Raw genomic sequence first — 23,406 nt, forward strand, 5'->3', positions numbered from 1 at the left:
TTTCCCAGATTGTAGGAATTATGAAGACATAAATAATTGTAATATTTTCCTAGTATCAGTGTATAGTAAATAAAGCAAAAAGAAAGAATTATAAGGTCGATACCACAGTCTCTGGAACACCAGGTGGTGGCAGTGATATGAATGAATGTAAGCATGCTCTTCTCATCAAATTGTATCATGGAACTTTGATATTTGTATTAATATGAATGTGGAGTTTAAAGAGATAGCTTCATATCATAATCACATCCATAAGTGTAATGAATTATGTATGCCTTGCGAATTTCAATCTGTGTCAAAAGGAGGCTGGTATGCAATAAAATAAAAAAAGCTTATAGATAACATAAGAAGAAGAAAAAAAATGTGAGGCTAACTTTGGTGCCAAATAAAAGTCGCTACTGCAGCTGAGGATGAAAACCCATGGAGATGATAAAGCCAGTAAGCTAAAAAACTAAAACTAAAACCAAATTGAATAGGAACCCTTGAGAAGTGTAAAAAGTAATAAAATGAGAATGGCATTGCGATTCTGTCCTGGACCACTTTCATTTCTTCCAGCCCAATTAAGCTTATAATTAACCCAATACATTGAATGGTGTTGTCTTTAATACTAAAAAGAAGCAGATATTATAATAATCATCAAATGAAAATATGCGGTCTTAGAAGTAGAGTGCAAATAGTTATACCTGAATCATAATTTTTTTGGTTCAATGTAAAAGAAAGGGAATGCAGGTCCAAGGCCATTCTTAGATAAGTTTGGTATGGGCTTGACAATAACATCATCTGGCTCTGCCATTAGTACGTACCTACATAAACCAAAGGGGAAGGTAAGGCACTCAATGCATAAATCATAATGCATACAATTAAGATGAAGCTCCAATAAAGATGCACATCTATAGTTCAATATCTGCTTGTTGAAGCCATTGTACAAATGCCCAAGGTCTGTTAAGGACTATGTAACCCTGAAATGCACAATCACAAAAAAATTACTTCTCAGTAGCATGTTAAGTAGTACTCAGGTCAAAACATTTATCTGCTTGTCTAATGTATCTCACTCCACACTCATGCAACTTCTAAGTTCGTTGTTGATGAAGCCAGGCATATTACAAAAGAAGGATATATTCCCTTTTCGGTCCCTATTTTTTATTCTATCGAATATTTGACCCCATAACTATAAAGGTGCTGCCTTTAGTCCTGCACTTATACAAGTTAGCCACCATTTATCCCTCCATTATTAATGCTGCTAAATTAGCAACTTTTAGTCCTATTAAGGAATTAAAGGTGTAAGTAACAGAGGATTAATAATAGTTAGTTAATTTTGAATGATTAAGGGACAACAAGCGGTTAAAAGGCCAAACTGTCAGAGATGTCAAAGTATTAGAGACGGTAACAACTAGCAACATTTTCAGACGATATTCCTGTTAGTCTACTACCATTTTTTCCAACTCCTTAATTCTTAATGCACAATTTTACAATGTTCACGAAAATCCTGTTTTAACCTACACCCATTTCATCTTGCCCACAAAAGGCAAAATCCCTAGCCACACCCAGCCTCGACAAGATTGTAGAGGGATAAATGATCACTCAACGAGGAAGACCAGTTTTTTGGTGCCCACAAGGAGCCACCCCCGCTGAAACTCCCACACAGCGGCACACAATGTGACACCTAGAAACCAATTGAGCTAGGCGTGTGGGCCCATTTCATCTTTAAAAGGCATATCTTGGCAAGGCAATAGCCTGAAATTGATCCTTACCTACGTGTCCCCTACTCTACTCTGAAAATTACTTTTTTTTTTTTTTTTTGGTGTAAACCACATTGTGGTCTGAGTCTTTCTCTGTCCGTTTAACGATCCAGGTCCACTCAGTTCGCTCCCAGAGGCTAAAAATTACTTTCTAATTCCAAAGAATTCATACTCAAATCTAATATACCCAATTAGGCACACTACCTGAATTAGGAAAACTACTCGATCTAATAGCACTACCAAATTCCAGCTAACTTAACAAATCATTAATCAAATTGACAAGAAAAAATAAAAGCATTTAAGCCTCCCCGGGAAAGGGAATGGTGAAATACCTGATCCATCCCAGAAGGAAGCGGCTGAGCAACAAAAGTAGGTATCTCATCCATGAACCTATCCGGCTTGCCAGAGTGCAAGATCCTGGTAAAACCACCCATCTCAGAATTCGGCCCATCCTTGAACTTCTTGAACCAGTAATACATGACCGAGTCAGAAGCAGTGACTGCCGTGTGGAACAACCTCTTCTTCTTGGGTCTTGGCTGCCCTCTCCACCGGCATTTTGATGACTGGGTCCCTTGGAATTGGGGAGATTTTTCCTGAATCCGAAACTTGAAGAAGCTTGGGAAATCGTGGTTAAGAGAGGCATTGATTGAGATGAGGATGTTGTAGGTGATAAATGCTGCTGAGAAGTGAGAAGACTATCACCACAGTGAAGAACAGATTGGCACAATCCATTTCTACTTCTCTCTCTCTAGTTTCTTCCTTCCTTTCAAGCAAGTATATATTTTTTAAAATCTGCACTTGCCAATGGTTAATTAAATAGAATGAGCTTTGTGTGAGGAACTGAATTGTTGATGTACACAACTATACCTTCCAATAGTGTAGAGAGGAGCTTTGACGATAACGCTTCCTAGGAACCCCAGTTGGGAATGTTAGAAGCAGAGATATTATAAATTATAATAATCATCATATGGTGATTGTATGAAAATATACAGTCTCCAATAAATATGCGGTCTTAGAAGTAGAGTGCAAATAGTTATACCTGAATCATGAATTCTTTGTATAAGATGTTGCTGACATTATGCAATGCAGATGAAACAGCATATGCGTACCTGCATATAAAAAAGATAAGAAGATATACCAAGGTTAAAGGTTAGTTTTTCTTCCCATTCCACCACAAGGGGGAATGAAATAATTTTGGTATGATGATGAGAGGTAGATTACATCAGCCAAAAGCTTTATCAGCTTCATGGTCTTTCTTCATTGCCAAAGAAACATTCATCCATGTTGGAGCTATCTTTTTCAGAAGTCCCTAACAAACATATAAAGGCAATAAAGACGGTATGTAGCATGTTGAACTTAATTGCAACAGTAACGTAGGACGTATCTAGCATGTTGAACACACTGATTTCAAGTTATGCCTCTACTTGCTTCAATTTACATAGATTAACTCATTCAAACTTTAACATTTGTTTCTGTTCTATATTATTAATATTGGGAAAAAAAGGGGAATGTAGTTCCTTTATATATATATATATTTAAAAAGAAAAACAGAGCATACATGAATCAATACCAAAGTAAATTCAAGATTTTATACCTAATGATAATCACAAAAACTCTATAACCATTTGATATGTTCATTGAAATATCTAATGAACAAAAAACCGTCTTCAAATTTAATTTTTGCAAAAATTATGGAATCTATTGTTTTTGGTTTATAAAGGAAAAATATGAACACCGGAAGGCTGTAACTGTAACCAACTGAAACAAAACAAAAAAAAAAAACATATATCAATGAGAAAAGCCAATATTATTTACTAGTCATATCTATCATATTATGTCAGTGGAAACAGCACAAAGAATCAGCTAAGCTAAGCTAATCTGCACATAACAACTAACTAAGATTTGGGCATTGAAAACAGCACAGAGAATCCTCTTAGAAGTCAGCTAAGCTAAGCTAAGCTAAGCTAATCAGTGAACAATAACAACTAACTAAGATTGGGCATTGAACTTATGGAAGAAAAAGCCTAGTTTTTCAAAGTCCCACATCAACCCAATGCTATCACCTTCCTCCAAATTTCTTCTCTTCACGAACTCCATACGCCAATTGCTGGTTAGCAGAAAGCTCCCTGTCTTCCATTGCTTTAGCCTTAGCTCATGTTCCGAAATGGTGTCCAAATCCCAAACTTTGACTCTCAATCCTGCCGTGCTTTGACAAGCCGCCCGCCTCTCATCATCCATCAATGGCAGACATATTTCCTCACATACTCCTTATCCAGCAACAACCTGGACGAATCGTTCACATCGCTCAAACTTAGCCTCTTCTTTATCCATTGCCCGTCCCCTTCCCCCTTGTGTTTCTCCGCCCCTCCCTCATCTGATTCGGATTTATGGGGGGTTCCGGAATCTCCAATTTTCTCCCTTTTGCGTTTCATGGAGGGAATCTTGTCCTCCAAGAAATCCTCAAATGTCGCAGAAACCGGAAAGTGGGGATTTGAAATAGTTGATGGAGACAAGAGCATAAAGGTGAAGTGTTGGAGATTGGGTAGGGAAGAATTAAGCGGAGATATTTGATCGGCCTTGAAACACCAAACAGAGGGACAGAGATCAACGGCCGACGGCTTCCTTGGCTGGGAACGAGAAGTTCCCGGAGATGGGTGTAGAGTGAGGCAGAGGACGGTGGAAACAGAGTGATCCTCCATGTTTGTTCCACTGCAGTGCTGCACTCAACAGAGAAGCGCCGCATAAACAAAGGAAAGTGAAGAAGATGATGGTTGTGGGTTGTGGGTTGTGGGTTGTGAGTGAGGGCGGAGCCGCCTACTTATAACGCCACAACGGAGCCCTAATTCCGGTGGGACTAAGGCGGCGTAGGAGAAGTAGCCGTTAATGGAAGCCATGACGCGGCGGTTTTCAAATTCAGAATTTATTTTCTTCCGCCAAAGATTAAGAAAATATTTCCTTTGGTAATAAGGCGGCGTAGTAGTTGCTTCTTTTTACTCATTTCTTGCTTCGAGTGACTCAGATACAGCCACAGGAACCCAGCAAACTCCGACCCATTTACTTTTCTTCATTTTATTTGTTACGGAGTATTATTTAAAATTTAATATCCTATTTATTATGATATTTTGTAAACATCTTGTTTATCTTAATAAAAGATTGTGTAAATTTTTAATTTTAATTTTAATATACAATAAATTTTAATATACTTTTCATTTTACTATTTCATTTTGACTAATAATAGTTCGTGCATCACTAATAATTGTCTCGTGCTATGCACGAACTATTATTAATTTAACAAATTTCTCAATTAAATTTTTGAGATCCTCTGAATTAGCAAAGAAAGTAATGATTGTTGAAACAGAAAAATGCACTTGAGTTCTTGAGCTCAGAATTAGTTTGATTAAAAATGTAAATATAACTATACAATGTATATTTAATATTTTTAAAAGTTTAATTATGCTATTATTATCTTGATTTTAAAGGTTATTGTTACTTGTATTATTATAATTTTTTTTTGAAAATAATTTGAAATTGAAATAACTACTTTAATTATATAACTAACATATTTAAATAAAACTTGTAAATAAAATAATTGGCGATATTTGTCAAAAATCTTTACCAAAAATTTATTAATTTGAAAAAGATTATTTATGTAAGAACTATATTTATTTTATTCACTGCTAGCCCACGTTTTTTTATCTTGGATCCCCTTCTTGGGCCAATCCTTCTTGGGCCGGGGTTCTCACCCCATCAACTAGTCCCTCACTTTTCCACGTCCGGTCCGCTAATCCGGATTTGGAAAAGTAGTAATCGATCATCTTTCTCAATCTCCGAATCCATGTTTTGAATATCCTTTATGACGCCCGAATTTTCTACCTATTTTTCCGGATTCATCGGAACCGTTTCGATTCTCCTAGCTCCGTGAGGCTTGGCAGGGTTGTCGAAGCCCTACAAATTTAATACTGGCTCACTCCACTAATTTGTAGTAGTGGCAAGACCAGGTCGAATCCCAAGAGAACTAATGAGTTTGTTTCTTAAATTAAAATGACTCAAAGCAGGGAAATTAAAGTGATTCGCGAGAAATAAATAAAATCAATAATAATTGTAAACAAGTTCAAGGATATTGAGTTCTGATTCAAGGTAAAAGGAATGTTAAAGATGTGACTCAGATCATCGGCTCTTAAAAATTAAAGTTAGATTCAAGTACTTAGCCAAAGACTAATTAGGATAGCCATAACTAGCCTTTGATCTCCCTGAATTAACTGATTCAAACCAAGCATTCGAACCAACTACTATTATTGAATGAACTGGGAACGATAGCGTTCCATATTTAGCCAATAACGTCATTACACTTTAATGGAAAATAACTAAGCCTAAATCACAGATTGAGATAGCTACAACCTGCAACTTAGTCTTCATGTCCTTTATAAGCTACTGGGTCTAATTGTTTATGACAATTACGGATCATAAATTCATAGATAGTAGTAGGAAAATCAATAACAAGCTAAGTTGTCAATTTAATTCATTATCAACATTCCCTGGGAATTTTAACTTCAAAAGAACAGAAAATACAAGAATCTAGCAATTTAATTAAAATAAAACCTCCCTAAGATCACAACTAGAACTTCAATCCCTTGAATCAGAATTGAGATAATTAGCCAGACATAAAGCAAACTATTCTAAAATACTAAAAATATGAAATGAACAATCTGCCCAAAATACATCAGAATAGCTCTCCTTTTATAGGGTTCCAAATCAACAATCTTCCCTAAAATTCAGGCTCTTACCGCATCAATAGCTAATTCCTCCAACAAATTCAAAAGATTGCTTAATTTTCTCACGAATTTCGCGCTGAAACCAGTAGAAAGTCGTCGTTCCTGCGCCTTCTCCGTCTCGCTCCTCTACTGCCTGCGTACGTGAACAAGAAAAAGAAACAGAATATTACTCAAAGAATGTAATTTTAGCTTTTGTTAACTAAATAACAAGTGGGACCAACCTAACTTATTTATATAAGTTATAATACTCCGTAACTAATAAAGCTTAATTAAACTTAATTTTATTAACTAAGTTCTCTAATCCTAATATAATCAAAATATACTAAATTGATAAAATATAAAATATAAATAATAAAATTAACCTATAAAATCTTATTTAAATCAAGGTATAAAATATGCTCATCAAAATTCCCCCACACTAAAACTATGCTTGCCCTCAAGCATAACCTCATCCTTCTAACATAAACTTCTCTCACTCCTTTCGAAGCCACCTAGAAATATCTCAAAAATTATTATATATTTAGGGGTTAGAAGTGAAACACACTCAAGAGAACAAACATGGTTTATTGATAATACTTAATAATAATAAAATAAAGTAACTCACTAGTTTTATCAAAAGTCAATGAACAAGACTTAACACCCTCACAAGGATTCAAAATTCACTCATTGCACTCATAGTGTTTAAGGTGTAGTGTATCAAACTCTCCAATCAAAACATAGCAAGTAATCCCATAAGCTTGCAAGTAAATCAAATCTCCACCACTAACAAACATGAGTTAAACCATGAATCAAAGGGTCTTTATTGCAGGTTGTAACTTGGCTAGGGACAAGGGATATGGTAAAATGAATTTTTAGGCTTATCAAGTTGAAGGAATCACATAAGCCTTTAACACAAAATTTCTCCCTAAGCAAATTTCAAAGCTCTGAACAAACCTTCATTCCTCCATCGCCTTCCCATTTCATTTTCATGTTTTTTTTTACTTCTTTCATCATTCAAACCATTTTGCTGCCTCTAGTATACAGCTTTATTCAAACTCTTCTTTTCTCTTCTTCTTTTTTTGTTTTTTTTTTCTCCTTAACACTTTTTTCAATCCTCCTCATTCTTTCCCTTCTGCAAACTTCCCAACTTTATTTCTCAAAGAAGGAACATTACTTCACATAAAAAGAATCATCACTTGGATAAATTAATTCAACTCCCAATAACAAGAGCTATAATTTCAGTTTCCAATTGCATCCTGAACCCACAGTAAACAATTTATTGCCCATAAGAACAAGCAAAACTTTGTGTAGATAGACCAATATGATTCCTTCAATTCAAGTGTTCAAAATTCATTGGTGGAAATTAACAAAGAAAGGGAAAAATGGCTTGTAATGTGGTAATTAAAAGAAAAGAAAGGCTAAAAGCTCAAAGTGGCTCACTAAGAGTTAAAATGTAAGGTAGGCTTTTTTGGCTAAAAGTGACTCAACCTAAGTGCCATCTTCATCCTCATGTTCTAACCCACTTGAATGTGGTCTTAAAATGTATTTAAAAGCAAGTTCTAGCATACACAAGCCATGCTTGATATCACACAACAAAGAAAATCGAGCAAAGTGTTGCTCTTTAGGCTCAAAAACTCACAAAAAGGGTCAAATTGCATCAAGTCTTGCTCATTTTCATTCAATAAATCTAACAAGAATTTTTAAAATATAATTTTTTTTTGTATAAAAGAAAAATAAAGTCATGCTTGCTTCTCTCATGTGTTAAAACTCTAAACCAAAAATATATCCTAACTTAAGACATATCCCTAAATAACAAGAAAGTAATCAAAACAAGTCATCAAGTTCAATACTACCATTGTTTACCCATTATCAGTGTGCAACACTCTCCCCCACACTTAATTCATGCATTGACCTCAATGTATGCACACATAAAAACTTCACATATTCACAAAGAATTTGAGCATATTCTAAGATTACTTATTTGAAAAATAAAAATAAGTAAACAAATAAAGAAAAAGACAGATTATTGAATTGGGTTGCCTCCCAAGAGCGCATTCGTTTAACGTCGTTATGCCCGACGCATCCCTGAATGTGTTTTTATCAATTAAAGTACTCCGGAAGGGCTAAATCAACATCTTCCAAACTCAAAACTGCCATTCCCTCATGAAATGGTTTCAACCTGTGACCATTAACTTTAAAAAGTTTTCCTGTATCAATGCTTTTAATCTCTACTGCACCATAAGGAAAAATATTAAAAATAACAAAAGGTCCAATCCAACGAGTACGTAACTTACCAGGCATAAGCTTCAAACGAGAGTTGTATAATAAAACCTTTTGGCCTACCTCAAAATTCTTTCTCAAAATCATGTTGTCATGGAACATCTTTGTTTTCTCCTTGTATATTCTAGAATTTTCGTAAGCATCTAACCTCAACTCTTCTAATTCCTGTAACTGCAATTTCCTTTCTTCACCAGTTTTCTTCATTCCCATATTACAACGTTGTACTGCCCAATAGGCTTTATGTGCAATTTCTACTGGCAAATGACAAGCTTTTCCAAAAACCAACCGATAAGGGGACATCCCAATCGGAGTTTTGTAAGCTGTCCGATAAGCCCATAGCGCATCATCTAAGCGTAAGCTCCAATCTTTTCTACCTGTGTTCACAGTCTTTTCCAAAATGGATTTTACCTCTCTGTTGGACACTTCAGCTTGCCCATTGGTTTGGGGATGGTACGTTGTAGCTGTTCTGTGATGCACTCCATACTTCTTGAACAATGCTTCAATTACTTTATTGCAAAAATGACTCCCTTGATCACTTATAACAGCACGCGGAACTCCAAATTTGTTAAAGATGTTAGATTTCATAAAACCTGCAACTACGGAAGAATCATCAGTTTTGGTGGCTTTCGCTTCCACCCATTTTGACACATAATCAACCGCTAACAGAATATATTGAAAGCCACAAGATGATGGAAAAGGTCCCATGAAATCAATTCCCCACACATCAAATATTTCCACAATCAAAATAGGAATTTGAGGCATTTCATTCCTACGAGATAATGAACCAGTTTTCTGACATTTTTCACAAGTTTTACAGCACAAGTATGCATCTTTAAACAAATTCTCCCAATACAAACCACTATCCAACACTTTTCTCGCAGTTCGTTTAGGACTAAAATGACCACCACATGCATAATTATGACAAAAAGCTAAAACTGACTGCTGTTCATTTTCAGGCACACATCGTCTTATTACTTGGTCAGCACAAAACTTCCACAGATATGGTTCATCCCAAACATAATATTTAGCTTCACTTCTTATTTTTTCTTTCCTAGACTTACTAATGTAACCAGGTAAAACTCCAGTCACTAAGTAATTAACAAGATCAGCATACCAAGGAACCATACCTGACAACTGGAATAATTGCTCATCAGGAAAATTTTCAGAAATAGGAAGCATATCCTCATCTCTTACCAATCTACTTAGATGATCCGCTACCGGATTTTCAGCTCCCTTTCGATCCTTTATTGTCAAATCAAACTCCTGAAGTAATAAAACCCATCTTATCAGCCTGGGCTTAGATTCTTTTTTTCCCAAAAGATACTTCAATGCCGCATGGTCAGAAAAAACTATGACTTTAGAACCAAGCAAATAAGATCTAAATTTATCTAAAGCAAAAATAACAGCTAAAAGTTCTTTTTCAGTTGTGGAGTAACTGCATTGTGCAGCATTCAATGTTCTCGAAGCATAGTATATGACATGACTTTGCTTCCCAACTCTTTGGCCCAAAACAGCTCCAACTGCATAGTTGCTGGCATCGCACATAATCTCAAAGGGGAGTTCCCAGTTTGGAGGTTGAATAACAGGAGCACTTGTCAGCAGTGCCTTAAGCTTGTCAAAAGCTTCTTGACATTCCTTTCCGAACTCAAAAGTAACATCCTTTTGCAATAGTTTAGACAAGAGGACAGCAATCCTTGAGAAATCCTTAATAAACCTGCGATAAAATCCTGCATGTCCAAGAAAAGAACGAACTTCCCTAACATTAGTAGGGTAGGGTAAGTTCACAATCAAATCTACTTTAGCTTTATCAACTTCTATCCCCTTAGCTAAAATTACATGCCCTAACACAATTCCTTGACTAACCATAAAATGACATTTTTCATAATTCAGAACTAAATTCGCATCAATACATCTTTTTAAAACTTTAGACAAATTATTTAAACACACTTCAAAGGAATCACCATAAACAGTAAAGTCATCCATAAACACTTCTATGCAACTCTCAATAAATTCAGAAAAAATACTCATCATGCACCTTTGGAATGTTCCTGGTGCATTACATAAGCCAAACGGCATCCGCCTGAACGCAAATGTTCCAAATGGGCAAGTAAAAGTAGTTTTTTCTTGGTCTTCTTGAGCAATGGCTATCTGATAGTAACCTGAAAATCCATCCAAAAAGCAAAAACAAGATTTTCCAGCTAACCTTTCTAACATTTGATCAACAAAAGGTAAAGGAAAATGATCCTTTCTTGTAGCTAAGTTCAGTTTTCTAAAATCTATGCACATTCTCCAACCATTTTGTACTCTCATGGGTACCAATTCATTCTTTTGATTTCTTACCACCGTTATACCAGTTTTCTTTGGAACCACATGCACTGGACTTACCCATTCACTATCAGAAATCGGGTAAATTATACCTGCATCCAAAAGTTTAAGAATTTCTTTAAATACCACATCCTTCAATGTTGGGTTGAGTCTTCTCTGTGGCTCCCTTACTGGTCTGGCATCTTCTTCTAAATGGATTCTATGCACACAAACAGCTGGACTTATACCTTTTATATCAGCTAAAGTCCAACCCATTGCAGTTTTGTGTTCTTTCAACAGTGAAACCAACTTATCTTCTTGTTCCTGTAACAACTTATTTGAGATAATGACGGGTAATGTCTCTCCCTCACCTAAGTATACATACTTGAGGTGATCAGGCAGAGTTTCCAACTCTAAAGTTGGAGCCCGCAACACAGATGGCAACATTTTCTCATGAGTTAAAGAAAAATCAGCATTTGCAGAATTTAAACCAGATATTACAGCTGATAAAATTTCACAAGAAGAATCAATAAACTCATCTAAATCAAATTCAGCTTCTAAATCAAACAAATTTTCAGCAAAACTATCTTCAAAAACATCTTGCACTATTGAATCAATTACATCCACATGATAAAGAGAATGATAATCATCAGGATACTTCATTGCATCAGAAATATTAAATTCAGCAATTTCTCCATTAAACTCAACAGAAAGAATACCCTTATCAACATCTATCTTTGTTTTAGCAGTTTTCATAAATGGTCTACCTAACAGAATTGGAGTTGATTGATCTATTGCATCATCATTCATTTTCAAAACATAAAAATCAACAGGAAAAACCAGTCCATTAACTTGCACTAAAACATCCTCTACGACTCCAACTGGATGCACACAAGAACGATCAGCTAATTGAACAACTATTTTAGTTTCTTGCAAAGAATTTATATTTAAAGCTTGATAAATGGAAAATGACATGACATTTATTGATACACCCAAATCTAACATGGCACGCTTAATCTCTTTATTACCAATTATACAGGGTAGGGTGAACATACCTGGATCCTTGCACTTTTTAGGTAGATCATTACTTATCATGGCTGAAACATGCTTACCCAATATGATGGTCTCCTTACTCTTCAACTTCCTCTTATTGGTACAAAGTTCCTTTAGAAACTTTGCATACTTAGGAATTTGCTTTATGGCTTCTAGTAAGGGGATGTTGATTTCTACCTTTCTAAAGGTTTCCAAAATCTGATTTTCATGTTCTTCTTCTTCTTTTGATTTTGCTAACCTTGAAGGAAAAGGGGGTAGAGATGAATCATATTGACCAAAAGAAGATTCAGAACTTACCTTGGATTTTTCATTAGCCGTAGACTCACTTTCCTCCTTTGATTTTTCCTCTTTTTCCTCTTCCACTGATAATGGAGATTCAGGCTGAAGTTGCTTACCACTTCTCAATGTGATTGCATTTACATTTTCTTTAGGGTTTACCTCCGTTTGTGATGGTAGTTTTCCCCGAAGCTTGGGCTTCTAACTTGCTAACAGATGTGGCTAATTGGGAAATTTGATTGCCCAATTGTTGAATACTTGCCCTTGTTTCTCGTTGAAACTGTTGAGTGTTATTAGCAAGTGCTTTAACAATTTCATCTAAAGACATACCTGAATTTGAAGCTTGGGGTTGAGATTGCTGAGGTGTTTGGAATTGTCTAAAATTCTGATTTTGAAACCTTGGTTGCGCTCCTTGATTCCCATAGCTCAAGTTTGGATGATCTCTCCATCCGGGATTATACTGGTTTGAAAAGGGATCATATTTTCGGTTGGGTTGACCAGGAAATCCACCAATTGCATTCAACTCTTGATTTGGATTTTGCAATGTTGGGCACATGTCTATGGGATGCCCAACAAATGAACATATTCCACATGCTCCTGTAGATTGCATTTGTCCTACAGCCATTTGACGCACAAGAGTAGTCAAATCTGAAATTTTATTTTCAAGTTGAGAAGTACTTACCTCGTTAACTCTACGAATAGATCCATCCACACGTGTCCCATATTGTTGAGAATTTTCTGCCATGGTTGATATTAATTGTCTAGCATCCGTGGGTGTCTTGTCAGCCAAAGAACCACCACCAGCTGCATCTACCATACTTCTATCTGTAGGTAACAGCCCTTCATAAAAGTATTGTATCAAGTGTTGGTCTGAGATTTAATGGTGTGGACAGCTAGAACACAACTCCTTGAATCTTTCCCAATACTCATACAATGTTTCACCTGTACATTGCCTTATCCCATATATTCCTTCCTAATATTAGTTGCCCTAGATGCAGGGAAGAATTTTTCTAGAAATATTTTTTTCACATCATTCCACGTGTTAACTGAATTAGGGGAAAGATTATAGAGCCAATCTTTTGCTTTATCTTTTAATGAAAATGAAAATGCTCTAAGACTTATATGCTCATCAGTCACCCCACGTGGTTTCATACCTGCACAAACTACTTGAAACTCTTTCAAGTGTTTATGTGGGTCTTCACCAGCCAAACCTCGAAAAATAGGGAGTAAATGGATTAAACCAGATTTTAAAGCAAAATCAACCTCAAGATTTGGTATTGTTATGCATAGAGGTTGTTGGTTTAGATCCGGTGCAGCTAACTCCCTAAGTGTTCTATTATTTGGTTCAGCCATTTTACTTACAACCTCCTCGTTTACTGGATCACAGGTTGAATTTACCTCTTCAGAACTCGAGGAGCTATTTCTTTGCTTTGTTTCTTTCCATAGTTGCCTTGCGATTTTCTCAATCTCAGGGATATATTGTAATTCTCCTGAATGAGAGGAACGAGTCATGCAACACTAAGGACAACAGAAACAATCACAAAGAAAGAAAGAAAGAAAGACAAAAAATAACAAATTCAAGAAACGATATTAGTTCCCCGGCAACGGCGCCAAAATTTGGCAGGGTTGTCGAAGCCCTACAAATTTAATACTGGCTCACTCCACTAATTTGTAGTAGTGGCAAGACCAGGTCGAATCCCAAGAGAACTAATGAGTTTGTTTCTTAAATTAAAATGACTCAAAGCAGGGAAATTAAAGTGATTCGCGAGAAATAAATAAAATCAATAATAATTGTAAACAAGTTCAAGGATATTGAGTTCTGATTCAAGGTAAAAGGAATGTTAAAGATGTGACTCAGATCATCGGCTCTTAAAAATTAAAGTTAGATTCAAGTACTTAGCCAAAGACTAATTAGGATAGCCATAACTAGCCTTTGATCTCCCTGAATTAACTGATTCAAACCAAGCATTCGAACCAACTACTATTATTGAATGAACTGGGAACGATAGCGTTCCATATTCAGCCAATAACGTCATTACACTTTAATGGAAAATAACTAAGCCTAAATCACAGATTGAGATAGCTACAACCTGCAACTTAGTCTTCATGTCCTTTATAAGCTACTGGGTCTAATTGTTTATGACAATTACGGATCATAAATTCATAGATAGTAGTAGGAAAATCAATAACAAGCTAAGTTGTCAATTTAATTCATTATCAACATTCCCTGGGAATTTTAACTTCAAAAGAACAGAAAATACAAGAATCTAGCAATTTAATTAAAATAAAAGAGTAAATACCACCTATGGTCCCTCGAGTTTGGTGGCATCGCCATCAACGGTCCCAAACTTCCGTAATTACCATCCGTCATCCTCCGAGTTGTCAAAAGTTACCTTCTAGCGTCCTTCCGTTACTTCCTTCCGTCTCAGCCGTCAAAATGGAGGGTAATATTGTCATTTGACTTATACGAAAAGAGTTAATACCAGACAAGGTCCCTCGAGTTTGGTGGTTTGGCCATCTTTAGTCCCAAGTTTTCATATTCCATTATTTTCCTTCTTTCATATTCTCTTCTTCAAATGTATTATTATTACTATTATTTATAGTTATTATTAAATTCTTATTATTATTACTATTATTTAAAGTTATTATTGTTATTATTAAATTATTATTATTATTGTTATTTTTTTATTATATTATTAGCATTAAATTATTATTATTATTATTATTATTATTATTATTATTATTATTATTATTATTATTATTATTATATTCATATTCATATTATTATTATTATTATTATTATTATTATTATTATTATTATTATTATTGTTATTGTTATTGTTATTATTAAATTATTATTATTATTATTATTGTTATTGTTATTATTATTATTATTATTAAATTCTTATTATTATTACTATTATTTATTGTTATTATTATTATTATTAAATTATTATTATTGTTGTTGTTGTTGTAGAAATGTGCAAATGCTATATAGGATGAGTGTATTTAATAAAATCAAAAAATTAGAGAAATAAAAATCTGGAGAAATGAAAAAATGGAGAAGGATATCTGGAAAAATGGAGAAAGAAAACTGGAGAAATGGAGAAATGAAAAACTGAAAATGGAAAAACAGATAAATGAAGTAAACGACCCCTATACATTTGTAAATTTTCTTTAATATTGTATAGGAGAAGAGGGAGTTCGAGTTGGAAGTTGAGAAACCACCAACTTTCTTTAATATTGTTTGGCCAAGTTTGGGACTAAAGATGACCAAACCACCAATAATAATAATAATAATAATAATAATAATAATAATAATAATAATAATAATAATAATAATAATAATAATAATAATTTAATAATAACAATAACAATAATAATAATAATAATAATAATAATAATAATAATAATAATAATAATAATAATAATAATAATAATAATAATAATAATAATAATAATAATAATAATAATAATATGAATATGAATATGAATATTATAATAATAATAATAATAATAATAATAATAATAATAATAATTTAATAATAACTTTAAATAATAGTAATAATAATAAGAATTTAATAATAACTATAAATAATAGTAATAATAATACATTTGAAGAAGAGAATATGAAAGAAGGAAAATAATGGAATATGGAAACTTGGGACTAAAGATGGCCAAACCACCAAACTCGAGGGACCTTGGCTGGTATTAACTGTTTTTGTATAAGTCAAATGACAATATTACCCTCCATTTTGACAGCTGAGACGGGAGGAAGTAACGGAAGGACGCTAGAAGGTAACTTTTGACAACTCGGAGGATGACGGATGGTAATTACGGAAGTTAGGGACCATTGATGGCGATGCGACCAAACTCGAGGGACCATAGGTGGTATTTACTCTAAAATAAAACCTCCCTAAGATCACAACTAGAACTTCAATCCCTTGAATCAGAATTGAGATAATTAGCCAGACATAAAGCAAACTATTCTAAAATACTAAAAATATGAAAGGAACAATCTGCCCAAAATACATCAGAATAGCTCTCCTTTTATAGGGTTCCAAATCAACAATCTTCCCTAAAATTCAGGCTCTTACCGCATCAATAGCTAATTCCTCCAACAAATTCAAAAGATTGCTTAATTTTCTCACGAATTTCGCGCTGAAACCAGTAGAAAGTCGTCGTTCCTGCGCCTTCTCCGTCTCGCTCCTCTACTGCCTGCGTACGTGAACAAGAAAAAGAAACAGAATATTACTCAAAGAATGTAATTTTAGCTTTTGTTAACTAAATAACAAGTGGGACCAACCTAACTTATTTATATAAGTTATAATACTCCGTAACTAATAAAGCTTAATTAAACTTAATTTTATTAACTAAGTTCTCTAATCCTAATATAATCAAAATATACTAAATTGATAAAATATAAAATATAAATAATAAAATTAACCTATAAAATCTTATTTAAATCAAGGTATAAAATATGCTCATCAAGGCTCCTATAAATGGTCTCTTATTCTCCTCGTCTTATCCACTGATCCACCATGGGTCACTCACCTCTGAAAGGGAAGCGGATCGATTTCGGCTCTCCTCGTCGTCCCCTTCCTTCGAAGCGGACTCGACCTGAGAGGGAAAGCAAGAAAAAAGCTTCCCATCCGGCTCCTCGGAGATCTCCCGCTGGTGCTACCTCCTCAGTTTCTCAGCCGCCGACCCCGCCTCAGCGAGAGGTCGTGCCGCCCTTGCTTCGTCCGCCGACTCCAACAACCGTCAGGGTGACTTCTCAAGATGGATCCTTCGTGGAAGTGGCCGTCCCCGAACAACTGACTTTCCGCATGACTTTCTCTATTCCCCTGGATGACCCCGACAGGCCAGTCACGGGTCTGATGGACGATGGGGACTATGCTCGTTACTTGGAGGCGTATCCTGATGACGAGGAGACTGTGGATCTGCCGCTCATGCCCTCCTTCTGGGATTCATTCTGCCCCTCTCCCCCTGGGCCATCGGGGGGAAGGTTCTTTGGGAGCGACTCCTCCTCACCCGGCGAGTGATCACCTTGACCAGTGTTGGCTTCATGTTTCCGAGGGGCTTACTTAGGAGCATTTTAGTTATCTTTGTTGTAATAAGCTCCCGACCCATTGTATCCCCTTCTTTTCAATAAACTGCTATTGTTCTGTCCTATCTTATATCTCGTGTCGTGTCTCCCTCCGGCTGACTGGTTGAGGAGTCGGCCACATCGTCAGGCCTTTTTTCAGTCTGACATCTGCAAGATTCCCCATATCTTAGGTGAATCTAATCTTTTCTGCACGGCGTGCGAATCTTGCTCTTCCCGAGCGGATTTGATGGAACTAATCTCTGACAGAGATTCGCACCTTCCGTCCAATCTGGCTCAGTTATGTCAGTTACAATTTCCTCTATGATTCTCGCCTAGGTATTCGCTTTCATTGTGCTATATAAGGACCATTTATGGTTCGTGCAAATCACAATTCATCTCATTTTCGAAAGCACGGAGCTATGAGCTACAGAGACGGTGGTCGCCGCTGGTCCGTTCGTAACGCGGAGCATGCTCGACTGGAGAAGCTGAAGCAAAAGAGGCTAGCTAATGGAGGTCGTCTGGTGGGCGACTCGGCCTCAGACCCCATTGTGGTGCCCCCGGACCTGCTGGACCTGATGTGCAAGGAGCCTGCCGTCGCGGAAATGGAACTAGTGATGGACGACCCAGTTCCAGAGGAGGAAGAAGTGTGGGAGGTTCCTCCGCTTTTTGGGGTGGCTATGTCTCCGAGCGCCCTAGAAAGGCCCCTGCAAATGGTCGATGATGGGAAGCCGGCTGTGTATCTGGACGAGGTGTCGGAGCCTGAGCCGAGTCCTCTGCCTTTCCGACCTCAGTATCTCTTTACCGTGAACAAGGTTGGCTCGCACTCGCCGGGCTTTGTTCAGGTTGCCGCTCGTCCGGGGCGACAGCTTTTCGAGGGGTTGTCCGACTCCATCAAGGACTGGAAGCCCCTCTACTTCTTCGTTCGCCCCACTCTTTCTTCCTTCACCTTTCCGACCTTGTGGCCGGCTGCTTTATTCAAGCCCTGCTCTCGGCGCGCCGTCTTCTCTCAAGATGCGATCCAGGGTGGCGAGTTCTTGAGGGGCTTTGGGCCGTATTCTGTCAAGTACTGGTCTCGGGTCCGAGCTATGGCCAAACGAGGCTTGCTGCCAGACGGCGCGGCCACCTTAGGTAGTTCTCCCATACCTTTCTTTTTCCTTTCTATTCTTGTCCGACTGTTAACACTAATCTCTCTTCATTACAGGTCCTTACGACTTCGACTCCACCAGCTCCGACGAGGCTGCCGCTCCGACTCCAGAGATGGCGGACAGAGCTGAAAAGATAAGACGTCGACTGACTCAACGCGCCGCCGGCGCTGTTGCTGCCCCTTCCTCCCAACCGTCGCCAGCTCTAAGGTCGAATCCTCCACCACCACGTACCGTGGTTGACTTGACGTCATCGCCTGTCGTCTCGCCTACTCGACAGCTGCCTCCTCCTCCGTCCGAAAGTCCGAGCTCCAAGCGGTCGGTCGAGCAATCGGACGCGCCGGCTCCGAAGAGGATTCGGTTGAGTCACGAGGTGGACGAGGATGCCCAGATCTGTAAAGGCACTTCCTCCGTCCGCACCTGGGCTGAACACGTTCTCCTTCCTAAGGACGTGGAGGCGACTGGCGCCATGCCGGACGAGTACATCATCGAGGCCTCTCTTCGCCAATCCTACCGCGTAAGTATTTCCGACCGGCCATTTTTTCAGCTCTCTTTCCTCTCGTTATCTGAATTCCTGTCGCTTTGCAGAACCTCACTTTCCAGATGGAAATGCGTAGACGACTGAGGGAGTACATGAACGGGCGGCAGTCTCTGGCCCTTCGGGTGCGCCAAACTGAGGAGGCTTTCCTGGTAGAGCAGGCTAAGCATGCCAAGTCGGTGGAGGTGCACACCGCCGAGATGCTAAGGGTTACCCGCCAGTGGGAGGAGGAGCGGGACAAGGTCGCAACTATCGCGGCGACTTCGGTGGAAGACTACAAGAAGTCAGCGGCCTTCGAGGCGGACGTGAAGGCGGTGGTGGCAGCTCGACAGAAGGAGATCGCCCGGGAGTGGCTGGCGACACCGGAGGGGGATGACTACCTCCTAGATCTGGGCGAGCGTGACTATCGCCTTGGTTTTCGTGAAGCTCAGTCGGAGACTTATGCCGCTCTGCTGGCTCGTGATTCTGCCTTCACTCCCGAGAGCTGGGGCCTCAAGCCACTACTGGACCTCCTTCCGGAAACTGATCAACCTGCATCGACTGTGGATCCGGCTACTCCCCCTGTGGTGGAGTCCGCAGATCCGGCAGCTCTCCCGATGGCGGAGCCTTCAGAGCTTGCGGAGCCGCCTCCTCAGGCGGAAGACTCCTCACTCCTCCCTCCAGCTGGACCAACGACAGGGGAGCAAGTTGAGAGGGTCGACGTCGACACTCCCCCCCCCCCCAGCAGCTTAGGGCTAGTCTTTTTTAGATAGCCTTTTTTGTATAGGCTGGCCTCCTTCTCGGGCCTTTATTATTAATAAAATTTTCCTTTGTTCCCTTTGATTGCCTTTATCTTTTTTTTTTTTTCTGCTTTTGAACTTTCTTGAAATAATTTAAGGCCTCGGGCTTCCTCATTTTTTCGGACTGTCTTAGTTAATGATTATATCTTGCCGAGTCCTTCCCATGAGGCGACTCCTCTATCTTCTTCCTCTTCTAGAAACAGTTAAGGGTCAGTGCCCCGTTGTTTCTTTATGTACTCGCCGAGTCCCTCAGTCGAGGCGACTCTTTAGGCTTTTTCTTCACTTAGAAACAGTTAAGGGTCGGTGCCCCGCTGTTTCTTTATATACTCGCCGAGTCCCTCAGTCGAGGCGACACTTTAGGCTTTTTCTTCACTTTGAAACAGTTAAGGGTCGGTGCCCCACTGTTTCTTTATATACTCGCCGAGTCCCTCAGTCGAGGCGACTCTTTAGGCTTTTTCTTCACTTAGAAACAGTTAAGGGTCGGTGCCCCGCTGTTTCTTTATATACTCGCCGAGTCCCTCAGTCGAGGCGACTCCTTTTGGCTTTTCCACGGAAACGACTAAGGGTCTGGGCCCTTGTTCCATAGCTCTCTCGCCGAGTCCCTCAGCCGAGGCGACTCTTTAGGCTTTTTCTTCACTTAGAAACAGTTAAGGGTCAGTGCCCCGTTGTTTCTTTATATACTCGTCGAGTCCCTCAGTCGAGGCGACTGGGTTCCCTAGCTCTCTCGCCGAGTCCCTCAGCCGAGGCGACTCTTTAGGCTTTTTATTCACTTAGAAACAGTTAAGGGTCAGTGCCCCGTTGTTTCTTCATATACTCGCCGAGTCCCTCAGTCGAGGCGACTCCTTTTGGCTTTTCCACGGAAACGACTAAGGGTCTGGGCCCTTGTTCCCTAGCTCTCTCGCCGAGTCCCTCAGCCGAGGCAACTCTTTAGGCTTTTTCTTCACTTAGAAACAGTTAAGGGTCAGTGCCCCGTTGTTTCTTTATATACTCGCCGAGTCCCTCAGTCGAGGCGACTCCTTTTGGCTTTTTCACGGAAACGACTAAGGGTCTGGGCCCTTGTTCCCTAGCTCTCTCGCCGAGTCCCTCATCCGAGGCGACTCTTTAGGCTTTTTCTTCACTTAGAAACAGTTAAGGGTCAGTGCCCCGTTGTTTCTTTATATACTTGCCGAGTCCAAGCGGAATTTGGCCATAATTCGTGCTCTTTTTATTCAAGTTTCGAAACTTAGGTGCGTGTACATGGCTAAACTCTTTCTACTGGTAGAATTTCTTCAAATGGATGACGTTCCAGATCCGGTCTACGGGCTTGCCCTCCAAGGTTTCAAGCTTGTAAGTGCCGGCTTGGACCACCGCAGCACTACGGTACGGTCCCTCCCATTTGACTGCGAATTTGCCCCCCTCCGTGGGTTGACTCGCCTGCCGGTCTCGTAGCACGAGATCTCCGACTTGGAAGGTTCGTGGGCGGATCCTTCGATCTCGATACCTTTTCACAGCTTGCTGGTATTCAACCATCCGGGCACCCGCGACTTCCCTTCTTTCTTCTAGGAAATTCTTCTCAATTCGAAGGTTCTCTTTGTTCTCTTCATCGGAGTAATTACGGACTCGATGAGTGGGCTCTACAACTTCTATCGGAACTTTGGCCTCGAATCCATATGCCAGGGAGAACGGGCTCTTGCTGGTCGCTCGTCGTTGCGTAGTGCGATAAGCCCATAGGACTCGGTCAAGCTCATCCGCCCAATTCCATCCGATGTCCTCTAACTTCTTTCGGATCCCATCCACTATGGTCCGATTCGCGTTCTCGACTTGTCCGTTGGCCTGGGGATATGTCACGGATACCTTGGTGTGACGGATGTCGTGTCAGCGACAAAAGTCGGCGAACGCTTGACAGTCGAACTGTCGACCGTTGTCGCTAACAATATGCTCGGGCTGGCCAAAACGGCAAATCACCTTCTTCCATAGGAAGCGTCGACATTGATATTCGGTGATGGTGGCTAGCGGCTCGGTCTCGATCCATTTGGTGAAGTAATCGATAGCCACCACGCAAAACCTCAAGCTTCCCGGGGCGACGGGCAATGGTCCCAACAGGTCGATTCCCCATTTAGCAAAAGGGATGGCCGTGGTGACCGGGGTGTAAAAGGTCGCTGGCCACGTGTCCTTCCTGGCGAAGGCTTGGCACACGCCACACTTCGCTATCCACTCGATGCAATCCCGCATCATGGTCGGCCAGTAGTATCTTTGGACGACTAGTTTTCGGGCGAGTGTGTGGGCACCCTGGTGGGCGGCGCAGATGCATCTATGGGCTTCGTCCATTATCCTCTCGGCCTCGGGTCTGAGCAGACATTTCAAAAGAGGACCTCCGAATGACTGCTTGTATAGCTGTCCATCGAGGATTTGGAAAGAAGGGGCCTTCCGTCGAACCTTAGCGGCGACTCCTGGGTCTTTGGGTAATTCGCCTGTTTCTTTAAACCGTCGGATATCTTCGATCCAAAACATCTCGGGGTTCTTTTCCCGATCCCATTCAGCGCGGGTCACCTGCTGGACCTCCAACGGCGTCTCCTCGATACTCGGCCGACTAAGCTCTTCCTTCTGGCAAATCTTAACGAGGTGGTCCGGCACTCCTTCCAATGCGATCTTGGACAGTATGTCGGCTTCCACGTTGTCTGTCCGAGAGATATATTCTATTTCGTAGGCCCTGAACTCTTTTAGCATCTCCACCGCCTTTTCTTTGTAAAGGGTCATCCGGGCGTTCCTAGCCTCACACGTGCCGGAGATCTGCCCAACTACTAATTTAGAGTCGGTTTTGATCCGCAATCGTTTGACTCCCAGTGCCTTGACGAGTCGAAGACCATTCAGCACTGCCTCATATTCGGCCTCGGTGTTGGACGTTGGGAACAAATAGCTCAGGGCGTAATACAGTCGGAATCCTTCTGGAGTGATTAGCATGACTCCACCCCCGCAATGCTGTCGACTGGCGGCTCCATCCGCGTGCATCTCCCACCATTCGCCGGGGTCATCTTCCGAAGTGCGTACCTTCTCTTCTTCACTTGCTGTGCATCCGACCAAGAAGTCGGCCAAGGCTTGGCCTTTTATGGAAGGTCGTGGCTGATACTCGATCCCGTACTGGGTTAATTCCACAGCCCACTTCACCAGGCGACCGGACGACGAGGGGTTCCGCAAGACGCTCCCCAAAGGTTGATCAGTCAGCACACGGACAGTGTGGGCCTGGAAATAAGGCGCTAACTTGCGCACGGTGATCACCAGCGCATAAACTATCTTCTCTAAGGCCGTGTACCAGGTCTCGGCGGCTTTCAAGGAGCGGCTCACATAATACACTGGGTGCTGTGCACGTTCTTCTTCTCGGACCAGCACAGAGCTCACCGCCTTCTGGGAGGCGGCCAAGTATAAATACAGAGGTTCACCCGCCTGGGGGGTGGACAATACGGGAGGCGTAGAAAGGTATT

At 39.8% G+C, this 23,406-nt stretch overlaps 1 protein-coding gene and 1 long non-coding RNA gene across 2 annotated transcripts; both read right to left on the reverse strand.

Moving 5' to 3' along the window:
- Positions 1 to 896: 896 nt before the first annotated feature.
- LOC109149951 lies at positions 897 to 2,229 on the reverse strand. The gene is made up of 2 exons (XR_002049049.1): positions 2,069 to 2,229; positions 897 to 956 (listed from the first exon to the last, which is right to left on the reverse strand). It is a non-coding gene; the product is annotated as an uncharacterized LOC109149951 (long non-coding RNA).
- Positions 2,230 to 8,587: 6,358 nt separating this feature from the next.
- Positions 8,588 to 13,912, reverse strand: LOC109149915. Its single transcript, XM_019297906.1, has 6 exons — positions 13,555 to 13,912; positions 12,563 to 13,240; positions 12,184 to 12,486; positions 11,971 to 11,976; positions 9,715 to 11,280; positions 8,588 to 9,210 (listed from the first exon to the last, which is right to left on the reverse strand). Exons 1-6 carry the CDS (start codon positions 13,910 to 13,912, stop codon positions 8,588 to 8,590), a joined length of 3,534 nt encoding a protein of 1,177 aa, XP_019153451.1.
- Positions 13,913 to 23,406: the final 9,494 nt, after the last annotated feature.

The sequence above is a fragment of the Ipomoea nil genome, unplaced genomic scaffold, assembly GCF_001879475.1.
Source record: "Ipomoea nil cultivar Tokyo-kokei standard unplaced genomic scaffold, Asagao_1.1 scaffold2165, whole genome shotgun sequence".
In the NCBI taxonomy this organism is placed as follows: Eukaryota; Viridiplantae; Streptophyta; class Magnoliopsida; order Solanales; family Convolvulaceae; genus Ipomoea; species Ipomoea nil.

Coding starts and splice junctions, on each gene's coding strand:
- LOC109149915 (XM_019297906.1), bottom strand. CDS start 13,912: ATGACTCGTTCCTCTCATTCAGGAGAATTACAATATATCCCTGAGATT. Junction 13,241..13,554: donor GTTTCAAGTAGTTTGTGCAG/GTATGAAACCAC, acceptor ACTTTTATGAAG/GGCTGTTACCTACAGATAGA. Junction 9,211..9,714: donor ACGATGTGTGCCTGAAAATG/AACAGCAGTCAG, acceptor CGTACCATCCCC/AAACCAATGGGCAAGCTGAA.